The sequence below is a fragment of the Erigeron canadensis genome, chromosome 9 (genome assembly GCF_010389155.1).
Source record: "Erigeron canadensis isolate Cc75 chromosome 9, C_canadensis_v1, whole genome shotgun sequence".
Lineage (NCBI taxonomy): Eukaryota > Viridiplantae > Streptophyta > Magnoliopsida > Asterales > Asteraceae > Erigeron > Erigeron canadensis.
In genome coordinates this window covers 31,521,192-31,535,165 of record NC_057769.1, presented here as the reverse complement: position 1 = coordinate 31,535,165, position 13,974 = coordinate 31,521,192, and the positions used below count along the sequence as shown (strand labels likewise).

The 13,974-nt window shown below is 33.0% G+C and overlaps 1 protein-coding gene and 1 pseudogene across 1 annotated transcript; one reads left to right on the top strand and one right to left on the bottom strand.

The window, feature by feature from the left end:
- The first annotated feature begins 651 nt into the window (after positions 1–651).
- LOC122581837 (tRNA dimethylallyltransferase 2) lies at positions 652–5,494 on the top strand. The gene is made up of 11 exons (XM_043754145.1): positions 652–877; positions 993–1,047; positions 1,532–1,611; positions 2,497–2,565; positions 2,669–2,741; positions 2,832–2,953; positions 3,075–3,149; positions 3,655–4,077; positions 4,498–4,573; positions 4,777–4,943; positions 5,242–5,494. The coding sequence occupies exons 1-11, from the start codon at positions 698–700 to the stop codon at positions 5,362–5,364; spliced, it is 1,443 nt and encodes a 480-aa protein (XP_043610080.1). The 5' UTR covers positions 652–697; the 3' UTR covers positions 5,365–5,494.
- Positions 5,495–6,230: 736 nt separating this feature from the next.
- LOC122583579 lies at positions 6,231–7,597 on the bottom strand (annotated as a pseudogene).
- Between the last annotated feature and the right edge of the window lie 6,377 nt (positions 7,598–13,974).

Sequence of the window (13,974 nt, the reverse complement as noted above, 5' to 3'; positions counted from 1 at the left end):
CATAACGCCGACATCCCCAACTCCATCGTCACCATTTAGATATATATAGTAGATGTCCTGAAAGATTTGACGGTCTGATGGCCTAAAAAGCGGTGGTTTGCAGGAAAGTGGTGGTATCCTTATCTTCATTCATTCTTTTTTTCTTGTGTTCTCTGCCTTTGATTAATGGCAGCCCCATTTCTTTTGAATAGGTGAATGAAATTGGATAGATTGATCTTGAAATAAAGATATATGTATTATTGTGTTTATGTATGTGTATATATGTATTTCATTTTAGAATATCTACGCTTTAAGTAAGTGAAACAAAAAAATTAAAAAAATATCAGGTTTTTGTAAATAGTTAATGACATAAATCGTCCCTATGGTTTACCTAAATAGTCACCTTTCATCCTTTAGAGTGGAAATGACTAGAATACCCCTCACGTGGGAGGCACATGGGGGGTTTAACGGAGAGAAGGAGACGGTCAAATAGTCAAAGGACCAAACGTGAACCTTATCCTCCTATAAAGGACTGTTCATGAGGTTTTGGATTTTTAAGGACGAAAGGTGACTATTTTGGTAAACCAGAGGGACGATTTATGTCATTAACTCTTTTTAAAAAAATAATAATAAAAGAAAGGCAACCCCAATTCCCAAACACACTCACTCCCTGATTAAACCCACACCGGCAGCCTCGAATCGGAGCGAATTGTCGGACATGGCAGAAACCGATAGTCCCACAAATCCAAACGGAGCTTCGACCCAAAACCCGATAATTGCAAACAATAAACCAAAAGTTGTGGTGATTATGGGAGCAACCGGGTCGGGTAAATCCCGTTTAGCAATTGACCTATCTTCACATTTTCCTATTGAAATCATCAACGCCGACTCAATGCAGGTTTTTTCTATACACAAAACCCCCAACAATTTTATATACTTACATATATATAATAATCTATAAACCTCTGGTATCATATAGTTTGACCATATTTGACTCTTTTTTTTTTGGTTAGGTTTACCAAGGATTGGATGTTCTTACTAATAAAGTTGCCATTCGTGATCAAAAAGGTTCTATTTTTATGTTATTATTTGTTATGTGTATATATATATATACATGTGTATGTATATGTATAGGTAGGGTGTATGATAAGAACAAGAATGGTATGAACTTCTTAGATTCACACATTTGGCCTGTGAATTCACTGGAATCACTCATATCAGATGTCTCACGAAAAACGTATGTATGGTCTTAGAAATGCATAAAATTGGGATGACATGATAGATGCATGATTTTCACATGCAAGAAGTAGAATTGCGCGTTTATGATTTGCTAGACCTATATGCATTATTAAAGATGTGCGTCGCCGTCGTTTTTTTTTTTTCTCACGATCTAAGATGTATGTATGTAAATCTAGTTGCTTTGTTGACTATATGTGTGAATGTGATGCATTTTTACCCTTGTTATTTGTTTCAACTCTATATGTATATTTATAACGTTTATTCTTTATGTATTAATGAATCGTCGTGTATTTGCGATTTTGTGTGTATGTAGGAGTGCCGCATCATTTGTTGGGTACAATAAGTCCTATAGTAGAGTTTACTGCAAAGGATTTTAGGGATAACGCGATTGCGGTGAGTTCTTACATACTTTGTATATGCACATATGAAATATGTTTTTGTTTGATACTGTGATTTTAGTAGCCCGCGCAATGTGGTGGCATAAAAGTTTAAAATTTGTTTTCTTTAAGTGCTGTGTGTGATTTGCATGGGACCATGGGTTGGGTTTGGTTAGAAGGATATGAAATTGAAGGTGGATATTAGATGAAACAACAGTCCATTAGCTGACATCTCTTCTCTTAAATTTTAAGACCATTGTGCTAGAAAGAAGTGTGAGGGCCCAACAACATAGATGCTTTATACAATAGTACAAGTTTTAGGACTATTTTAAATTTAGGAGTCGAGTAATTGGTTTTGGCTAATCTGTTTACTTGTAGCTGCAACACAACTTATTCTGATTAAACTATTTAAGGGTCATTTTGCATGTTAATTCTTTAAAAGTCAGAATTTGTATCACTCAAAAAAGTGATTACCTGATTATGATAACCACAAACAAAAGGAAGTCCAAAAACTATAGCGTGCAGCCTGTTAACATATTGGATACAGTTGATGATTAGATGCTGATATATCACATAATCACTTTCAAAACATAATGGCAAAAAGGGTGCTTAACTAATTAGAGTTGACATGAAATGGATCACAGAAAGACATAAAAGATGAATGTTTCAGCCTTTACATCTTTGTGATCATTAGAAAGTAGAAACTAGTACTTGTAAATTGTAATATTACATATCATCAATTAGTAGCCAGTTAGTTCTGGATTTAATCTATATTTAATATTTGGATTTGGATGTAGGGTATGTAACTGCTTTTATATATATTAATGAAGCGGAGATATCAAAGTTCTCATATACAGCATTCTTCATTAGTCTAATAGTATCATTGGTAAATGTTTTTCAGCTTATTGATGATATAACATCCAGAAATCACTTGCCAGTCATTGTTGGAGGCACAAATTACTATATCCAGGCAAATGCTATTTATAATATTTGTGAGTTCAATTTATATATTTGTTAGATTTCCATTTTCATCTAATTTCTAGTGTAATCTTTGTTTCGTTTTCTGTTTTCAGGCCCTTGTGAGTCGGTTTCTTCTAAATGATTCACTTGGAGATACAGATGAAAGCTGTTTAGATGAAAATAATGGTAATCAGCATTTTTTTGTCTGAAACTTTTTATGCTTACTTTTAACAGTATGATTTTATATTCATCAGCAACCTTTTTTTTCATGAACAGGAGCTAAACAGCCGCATATTCATGTTACGGTGGACACAGAAAATTTTAGTTATAGCTATGATAGTCTCAAGGAGCTTGATCCAGTTGCAGCTAATAGAATTCACCCGAATGATCACAGAAAGGTAAGTCATTTACAATTGGTTAACTATTTTTTTGCTCATGACCTGTATGAGTGATATTCACCACCACGTTTTGAGTTTTGCTGATCCGGTATACATATTAATCTTTAATAAACTTCCGCAGATATGTCAATACCTTAATTTATATGCTTCCTGTGGTGTTCTTCCTAGCAAATATCTTCAGGAGACGACTATGGAGGTAAGTATTGCCTATTCTTGCAATATGCAGCTGGAATAATCTGAACTGCTTTCCTTTACAGAGCTAGACATTTCCCCCATTTTTCATGTAACTTTGATCTTATCTACTTCTTTGAGTTATAGAGGTGGGGATTTGAGTTGGCTGTGCGGGTTAAATAATGGGTAAAAACAGGTTCGTTTTTGTATTGGTTAGGTTGACCTGAAAGGCAGAAACCATTTTTTTTTTGTGCCTATAATTGTAGTTTTTTGGGTTAATTGCACCATCAAGAATTGTACGTTTTGATCCAGGTGTACGTAATTATGAAACATTAATTGGTACAAGGGTGAATGTATGTTGCATTTTGGTGCAATGGAATATCTCAACCCGTTTTTCTTTTTTTAGCCAATATCATGCTACCCGTTTTGCAATTTAGAGATTAAAAATAAGCCAAGTTAACACAATTTATAGTACTATAGTTGAATTTGCTAGTCTTTACTGAGTTATAATCATCCATGTGGCAGAGCAGAACTGGGGCAACGCTGATAGTTTAAGATACAACTGCTGTTTCATATGTGTGGATGCTTCTCTCCCTGTTATAGACAAATATGTAGAGCAGAGAGTAGATCAGATGGTCGAATCAGGATTGCTTCGAGAAGTTCATGATATTTTCAACCCTAATGCAGATTACTCTCGAGGTTTGCGCCAAGCCATTGGTGTTAGGGAGTTCGAGGATTTTTTAAAAGCTTACCTTTCTGAAGGTAATAGTAGTATGGAAGCTAGTATCAGTAACTGTTCATCTGACCAAGTGTCAGCAGATACATATGTTGAGAGGCTTAAAGAAAATGTGAATGCAATTTTGAGTACCTCTGGTGAGAACCTGCTGAAGCAGCTTCTTCAAGATGCCATTGACAAAGTTAAACTGAATACCAGAAGGCTTGTTCGTCGTCAGGTAATATAATTGTTAAGCAGCCGTTCTTGTAAATAGAGGTGACAAGATGGGTGGGTTGGATTGGGTAATGGGAACGGGCCAATCTAGTACCAGTGGAACAAAATATGCCAGCTTGGGTTATTATTGCAAAATTATCATAATTACAGTTCTAATATAATTCTTTGAGTTAAAGAATGCCGGAGTGTGTATAGATTAAGGATAGACTTCGAACTACTTTCAACCCATTTCACCCTCTTCCGTTTCAGACTATTCTTTTCATTTGACTCTATGATTACTAAAATAGGGTCGAGATTGACACCGTTGTTAATGATGAATCATCATTATTGATGATTATTATATTTCTTATTCTTTCTACATATTTTGTCCCCCTCCTATGTTAATTTTCGATGATTTAGAACTTATAATCCGGTATTTGTGCAGAAAAGAAGGCTGATTCGGCTGCAGACATTGTTCGGGTGGAAGATACATTATGTCGATGCAACAGAATGTCTCTCGTGTATGTCTTTTGGCCCTATCTTTTATTAAAAAGCTTAGCAGTTGAGTCTTTTTGGTTGCATATTGTTAAATTGAATGTGAAAATGTCAATCTATATGACTTTATAATGATTGATGGACAAATATCTAAATGTTCCAGTTTTCATTAGTAGGAGGTAGCTAAGAACATCTTTTCACCTACATCATTTTCGGTTTATCTTTTCAGGTTTATCTGAGGAGTCATGGACTGCAAAAGTGGTCGAACCATCAATCCAAATAATCAAATCTTATTTTGACAAGGATACAAGTTCGGTACCTGATTTTAATGCAACAACTGGTACCAAAGGATTAAAATTAATGGAAAGGGATTTATGGACACAACACATATGCAAGGTTAGTTTACATGATTGTATGTTAACATGCTTCGTGAGCTGGTTATTGTCCCCCACCCCTTCGAGGCAAAATTGGTGGGACCGTGGAAGGGTAACTGCGTAGCGGATGAAAGTGCGTTTTGGTTAAAATAGGAATTCTGGTACTGGTCAGATATGCGGACAATCTGAAACACATTTTTTTAAAAAATAATTATAGATTTTTTCCCCCAAATAGTTAGTGTCGCCTTTACTCGTAATATGAATGTTGAGTTTAAAGATCTCTTTAACGTGCTGCTATAAATGACTTGTTTTACTTTTAGGCATGCGGGAATAAGGTACTTAGAGGGGCATATGAATGGGAACAACATAAACAAGGGAGGAGTCATCGCAAAAAAGTTTGTCGCCTTAGAAAGTCTGGAGTATCTGGATTGGATGAGTATTAGAGTTTGTTATGTTAAAGATATGCTCTACGGATAATAATTATAATTCAAACGTTTAGTGTGTCTATCTAAGAATCTGGAAGCCAAAAGTGTAGTTGAAAAAGAAAAGAATAAAAAAAACAGTCCTCTTTTATGTTTGACTACAGATTTGGTTTTGTTTTCTGAAGTGATAAAGTGAAGTGTATGGTCATGATTTTGTTTTAAAATACGTGTTGTAATACAAGGCTTTGGTTAATTATAGCAAAAATGCATATGGGTTTGACTAGTCAAACCTGGTTCTCCGTTTGATTTGTCTTCCTTTTTTATCAACTAAACCGATTTAAATCACCGGTTTTTAATATATCGAACAACAACAAAACCCAATCCCTGGGTGAGGTATGGGGAGGTAAGCTGTAGACAGTTTTACCTCTATCCAACGGTTGAGAGGCTGCTTCCATAAGGACCTCCAGCCAGAAGAGGTAAAAGTAGGAACGTGTAGAGAGTTTAGTTCAGATACCTGTCGGTGGAAAAAAAAAACATAGAAGATACAATATCACAAGTTTTAACTTATTACTTAGAGCACCCGTAATGGTCCATATCAATACTAACCAATACAGTGCCAAATCAGCAAAACTTCTTTTCAATACATTTTTCTCAATTCACACCCAATACCCAATACATCCAATGCTAACCAATACGCTCCAACATATTTATTTTCAAACTTTTAATAAATAAAACCACAAATATAATTTATAAAATAAACACTAATATTATATTAAATCCTAAAATACCATTTTATTAAAAAAAGAGCAACGTACATAAGAAAAAAAAAATTAAAATGCATTTAAAATAAAAAAACAATCCTAATAATGACTTAAGCGCAACAAGATTTAAAGAAGACTCCAAATATGCTCGACGAGATCATGACGTAGAGAATGGTGGACGTGTCGGTCTCGAAGTTCCTTGATTGTCCGCTCATGCACCTTTAGCCTCTCCTCGAATGTTCGCCGTGGTAAGTTACGTGGCTCGTTAATGAAATCCTCTTCGTAAGAGGTTATGGCATTTCCCGAATCCTCAACAATCATGTTATGCAATATAACACACGCATACATGGTTCGGCGAATCTTATTAACACTCATGGCTTTTGCCGGTGCCTGAAGTATCTCCCATCGACCTTGAAGAACTCCGAATGCCCGCTCAACATCTTTTTGAGCACTTTCTTGGTACTTCTTAAAACTTCTTCCTTTTCTCGTCTTGCGGGCATGAGAACGACTTCACAAACATAGACCACTCTGGATAAATGCCATCAGCAAGGTAGTATGCCTTCTTATATTCGGTCCCGTTAACGGTAAATGAAGTGTCGGGAGCCGTATCCTTAATTATTTCCCTATATTTAATAAATAAATTATATTAAAAAGCGATAAATTATATTAAAAAGCGATAAATTATTTTAAAAATACCTAAACAAATTTGACTGATTCAGGACGTTTATGTCGTTGTTAGATCCTGCAGCGCCAAGATATGCATGCCATATCCATAAATCATAAGACGCAACTGCTTCAAGCATGATGGTTGGACGTCTTTTATCACCACGAGTGTATTGCCCTTACCATGATTTTGGACAATTTTTCCATGGCCAATGCATACAATCGATGCTTCCTAACATCCCCGGAAACCCATGAAGTTCTTCGTGTTTGCTTAGCAAACGTTGTATGTCATCAGGCGTGGGTCTTCGCAAATACTCGGCTGCATAAAGCTCAAAAACACACTTACAAAAATCTTCTAGACATACTCTAACTGTTTCCTCCCCCATATGCAAATATTCATCAAGTGAGTCTGGAGATTTGCCATACGCCAGTTGTCGTATGGCAGATACACATTTATGGATGCTACTAAAACCAACCATTTTTCTTGCATCGACACGTAAGTCTTCCATTCGGGTAAAATGTCTTGGTTTTGGAGACAAAGAGTAGCTTTGTATATCTCGAATGATGCGCATGAACAAGCTCTTTCTCATTCGAAAACGCCGCCTAAAATGGTGTGGCGCAAACGTTGAGTCTTCAATGAAATAATCTATCATGAGTCGGTCAGCAGTCCCATACCGATCTCTATAAACCGGTTCCCGAGTTAATTTCTGGGACGGTTCGGCCTCATCGAGCTCGATACAATCTTTCATGATAGCCATGAGCTCCTCATCACTGTCGTCATCGCTAAGCAATGGACCCGAGTATGTATGGATGCTCGATGAGAAAGACATGGTGATTTTTAGTTTGAAAAATGAATTGGATTTGGATATGAAAGTGTTTGAGTTTTGGTTGAATGAATGAAATAAGTGGGTTAAATAAGTGAATAAAAGGTGAAAAAGGTTGATTTTTTTGAAAATTTTGATAACTAGCCGTTTGAAGATTGTATAGTAAATTCAAAGTTTTTTTTTTTTTAATCAGGTAGCCGTTGGGGAAAAGAAAAAAAAAAACAAACAAAACTTGCAATCCGTATTCACCACCACGAAATCCAATACGGACCAATACATTGGGTGTGGACCGTATTGGATGTCCAATACGCAGCCAATACTAACACATAACGGGTGCTCTTATGTTCAATGTTTTAACATAATATATCGATTGGACGTATATATTCAATGTTTTAACTTATGTTCAAGAAGCCTTGCCTTCTACAAATGTTTTGACTTTTGACTCATAGATTATCGGATTGAGATCTTCTAAAGTTATTATTAACTTTATAGGTAAAGTTGATGATTTTGATCTTTGGATTAAAATCAATGGTCAAGATTCAAATATCAACTTTAAATCTTAACCTTTGATTTTAATCTAAAGGTCAAGATTCTCTCAACTTCATCTATGAAGTTAATAATAATTTTAGAAGATCTCAATCCCTTAATGTATCTATATTTTATACTATATTGTGTTCATGAGTTTTTTTATAAAAAGAAAGAAAAGGAGTACAAAAGATTTGAAGATAAATTGTATTCTTGAGTTTTTTGTTTTTTTTTTTGAGTTTTTTTTAAGGGAAGAAAAGAATTGAAATGAATAGATTTTTTAGTTGATTTTGTTTAACAAATTTTCTTTCCAAATATAAGATGATTTGAAAGGATTATAAATTATACCACTTCTCTTCTATTCTTATCTCTTTAGTTCTTTTCATTTCTTTTTTAAAACAAACTAAAGAACACAATTTTAAAGTTGAGACGGCTTTTAGAAACAACGGTATAGCTATATTGTGTGTGTCCAATATTAAGAAATGTAATTCGGAGTAACTTAAAAGTAATACTTGATATTTGCATTTCCATTTTGTACCCAAATTTAAAATAGGTATTCTTTTTTTATTATAGTTAGGAACATAATTATGATGACATCTTGTGTTTTTTATTTTCAAATTGTTAGTATAATTATGAACATAAAAAAATAAAAATAAAGTTTGGTGAAATATGATAAGTCATAAAAAAGATATGAAATGAGATGAAAATGCATTATTGGGAGACGTTGAGATATGAAAAAGGCATGGATTATCATTGCTAACCTCCAAGTCATTGGATTCTGATTTAGGGAATATCTATGGAATATAAATTTCAAAATACCTTGAAGATAACCTAACCAAATAAACCAATAGAAAAGGTACTATTCTTTTATTTTTTTTTCCGAACATTCAAGCGGTATGCAACATTAGGGAAACCTCACCGTATAATGATGAAGCCTTGCACGTACCCTAGACAACGAGATGTTGACCATAGGCCGTTACAAGTATTCGAAGAAAAAAACCCCAAGACTTACCATCCCTAAAGATTGAACTCAAAGCTTTGGGTAAAACCTGAGATGTCTCTAACCAGTTGGACTAGTCATCATTGGCATTCTTCTAGTAGTTATTTTATAACTACTAAGTATAAAATATGTATTAGTTATTTTATAATTTAATCGTTGGAGTTATTTTATAATTTACTGACAATATAGTACGGAGTATTAGTTAAAATATGTAAATTAGTTATGGACATTAATTATTTAGGTATTTATTTTTTGTACTTATATATTTTTTAAGTGTTGTGATTCAAAATTATACTAGTATAAACTAGAGAGATATAAAGTTAGTAAACCCAATGTGACATATGCCGCTAAAAATATGTTTCAGAATTACTCCAATTCTCTTTTAGTAAATTCTAAAATAAATTAGATTAAAAAAAAAAACAAGATTAGACTGGATTATCCAATAGGTCCATTGTTAATATAAAAGCATAAGTCGATTTGGAGGCCCTTATCTTAGGTTGGAAAGTTGATGGTCTACAAACCCCACCAAACAAGATGCAATGTCGAGAATATCTCCATCATACACACTCTTGAAGAGACATCATTCATGCTCTTGTTACACATTCAGCCCCTCTTAATTCTTTTTTGAAATGTGATATTGTGAAATACAGTTTTATTGTCTATAATTAAAATGTATAAAATAGTTATGTATTTATTATAAAATTTTAAAAGTATATTTTTGATATCAAACATACCATATTTTTTTTACACGTTAACTATAACTATTAGCTAGGTTGTATCCAACATTTTTCATTTATAATATTTTCCTTTTTTAACAAATGTTTTGACAAACACTCGTTCAACATACCCACATTTGTAAAGTTGTTATCAGTTACCATTCTGTCAAGCAATTTTTGCAAATAATGTACTAAAGGGAAGGAATTACACTAGTCGTTCCGGAACTTGTCAATTTTTCAAAATTATTACTCCGCAATCAAACGCCGTCTATATGGACCGTTAAATGAAGGGCATATTCATAACACCTTTTTCTTTTTCTTAGTTTTCTTTTTCAGATCTAACACACTAAACCCAACAACTAAAAAAAAATGTAATTAACTCCAATAATAATAACGATACCAAATCAAATCTAAATCAAAACTTTATCACCTCAAACTTTACTCCAGGACTTCAAATACAGCATTAGCCTTATTAGTTCGCCTTGTTTACTGCCTTGTGGTGGCCAGGTATTGGTCCAGTGGTTTGGATTTGTTGTCATTTTAAAAGCATAAGAATTAATAAAAGCATAAGGATGACCGTGTGCTTAAATAGAGAGCCATTTATTATAAGATTATTATAAGTAAAGCAATAGGTACGTATTTGATTAGCAGAAACTTTCGTTTTGGGTATGTAAATAACTAGTAGAAACTTCCAATTTACATTCATAGTGTCTACAAGTAGGAAAAAACATAACATTATCATGCAATTTGACAAGTGGATTAAACATATGACAAAACAGACTTGCTCATTTTCTTCCTTTTATTTAGGAGAAATCTCAGATTCTAATGGTTTCTCTGCACCGCAATTTTGTCTATTACATTTGATCTTCCTATAAGATTATTACCATTTTTGTTTTAGTGTGTTAGTTCTGAAAAGGAAAATCAAGAAGAAGAAAAAGGTGTTATAGAAGGAGAACATGGGAAATGATGAATTTGTCCCTCATTTAACGGTCCAAATAGACGGCATTTGATCGCGGAGTAGTAATTGTAAAAATTGACAAGTTCCGGGACGACTAGTGTAATTTCTTCACTTTAGTACATTATTTGCAAAAATTGCTAAGTTTAGGGATGAAAAATATAATTTACACTTAATTTTAAAACAAACATCTACATATATATGTATATATATATATATGAACTACGCGTGTCATAATATGTTCATCAGCGGAACTATACACGTATTAGACCATTCGTAACCGTTCACCCTTTCACCTACACTTTTTTCTGCCACATCAACATCAAATTTTCATTTCTTTCACCTTCTATTTTTCCCCTTAACCATTCACTTATCATTTGGTCCCCACTATTATTTAATTAAAAACATAATACCCTACAATCTTTCACTCTATATCCAATCAAAATAAAAGAAAATAAGAAAAAATTATATATAAATAAAAAAGTACCTCACATTTTGTCTTTTTACCTAAGTGATTACGATCACCTTCTTCCCTTCACCTACACTCATTACTTACACCCTTTAACCATTCATTCTTTTCACCTTTACCCTTCACCTACCTCTATCACCTACCTTTATAAATGTTATTATAATTTGTCGATGATAACAAGTATAATAACTGTATAAGTATAACACACACATTGATATTCCACATTCGTTGCATGTAGAAACCATTAACCATAACAGATATTCATTTATAATTCATCTCAAATATTATATTTTAAAAAGTTTTCATAAAGGAACAAACATAGTTGAAACTTTTTAATATAATTTATATATATCTTTAACTTAGCATACTTACAAGTTCTTCACAAATTTAGATGTTAAACTTTTGAAAGCTGTTTTACGAACATTTTATAGACCCCAAAGTAGCCTTGTAAAAACATGTATGCTGCTACTTGCATACTGTTCTTCCACAGCAAGCCTTTCAACATGTGATTAAATGAAAAAAAAAATTATATAAAATTAAGCTAACAACAACATGCCTTCGTATATTATTTGATAAATAGTCTCACAGAAGAGTAGTCGTACATAGTTTGGCCAAACATACGAAGGGTGAAATAGTCTTTTTACCAGTCCAAAGATCTATCACTTTTGCTGATGGGAAGCATAAGAATATAAGATAACTTAAAATCCGATATGACCCCATTAAATTGTTGCACGAATACGCTCCACACGTGCAACCGATAATGTATATACTTTTATCAAATCAAATGCAACCAATAATTCAAGTTCAATTATTATGTTTGATAATACTAACACGTTAACGGTGCAATGCGACGACTTTCGTGAACACGTTGTCTGTGCAATGCGGCGACTGTCGTGAACACGTTACCTGTGCAATGCGGTGGCTTTTGTGACGACGACAGTGTGGTGGTGGGGGACGGTTTTTTGGTGGTAGTGATGGCGTCGAGTAATGTTAGATAATTGATGTAAAAGTAATTAATGTAAAAGGTTAATGTGAATATTTAAAAAAAAATGATTGATAGTATTATATACTCATTAAAGGTATTAGTAACTTCTTCCATGTAACTTTCAACATTGAAGCTATATTCTTTATTATATAGTATAGATATGTAGAGGAAAATCACTAACCCGTATTATAAAACAAATAATTTAGTTATTATTGCATCTCATAAGTTAGGAAAGAAGAGTGAATCATTTCACTATTTATTGTTGCAAAAATAGCAATTGATATGCATGACATAATTGTAATAGATTTTAACAATTTTTTTTAAACGACATTCTAATCACATGACTCTCGAAAAATCCTTATTAATCTATCCCCACAAATGTGAGAAGTGAGACAATAGGTGCAAATATAAATAATTTTTTCTGTAGTCCAGCCGAAAACTTTTCGAGGTTTATATAATATAACCCCCTCTAATGAGTAAAAAAACTCATATCTTGTTCTGCCACTATATATATAAAAGAGAAAAATAAGTATGAGACTGTTATGCACTCAATTTGGGTGAAAAACTTCTAACATACCAATATTTTAATATTTTAATATTTTGAATAAATGTTTGTCCCTCATGATTTTTATGGTTAAAAAAAGGTATGTGAGGAATTTTTCACCCAACTTAAGTGTCTAACAGCTTCATATTCCCTTCCCCCATTTATAAAAGAAATAGTATGTTTGAGATACATTGCATTTGAAAGATAAAAAATATCACCCCGTTCTAATACAAATCATATGTACTTTTGATGTAAAGTTGCAATAATGTTACATTTTGGGACCTGCAATACGGAAACGAAAAGGAAGAAAAGATTGACAACCAACCACCTCCCATGTTAGCTGCCTCTTCATTTTATTTGATTGTTTTAAATTTTTCTTTCGTTTTCACAAAAAAAAAATAATAAAGTTTTTTTATTTTATATTTTTTTTAAACATTCAAATTTTATTGATCATAAAATTAGAGCAAGAAGCTAGAGTATAATCTAAGAAGAAAAAATTAAGCAAGTAGAAATATAAAGTTTACAGGAGACTATAAATCAAAAGCATTCCATGTGTTCCAATCCACTTGGTATTTTCATAGGAAGCTTTGCATTAAATAATACTCTATTACTCCGTATATCTTAGCATAAAAATTAGGGATATGCATTTTACGACACACAATTTTGTAATAGTATTTGCATATATACTCATTAATTAATGGGCAATCATGGATTGTGTTGTATGAAATTAAAAAGAATATGACCTTTTCCTACAAGAATTTCTCTATTCATCTCCAGGTTGTATATATGCTTTTTGTGACAACTTTCTTAATTAAAACTTAAAGGGATATGCTTTTTGTGAATTTTGAGGGATGTGTTTTCGCATTCTTGGTCTCTAGGGATGCCTTCGGGTTTCAACCTCTAACATACTGCCTGCTTGCAGGGGCGGATTTAGCTTGGGGGCAATTGTCCCCATTCCAATTTTGATACTATGTAAAAAATTTTAATTAATTTTAAAAATATACTTGGAATTTTGACACTAAAAATGAAAAGAAACTGTATTAATGGAAGCATATTTTATATAAGGTAAAAGTTTATTTGATTTTGAAGTCATAATGAACTACTGAATTTATGTTTTAATGGTGGTTGTGTTTTTGGATAAAGTTACAGGTTGATTAGGGAGGAAGATGATATATTTGCAAAACACACC

Bases quoted from the DNA above. Each gene is read 5' to 3' on its own strand.
- LOC122581837 (XM_043754145.1), top strand. From the start codon at position 698: ATGGCAGAAACCGATAGTCCCACAAATCCAAACGGAGCTTCGACCCAA. The intron at 2,566-2,668 runs GCAAATGCTATT...TTCTGTTTTCAG, and splicing joins GCACAAATTACTATATCCAG to GCCCTTGTGAGTCGGTTTCT. The intron at 4,944-5,241 runs GTTAGTTTACAT...TTTTACTTTTAG, and splicing joins GGACACAACACATATGCAAG to GCATGCGGGAATAAGGTACT.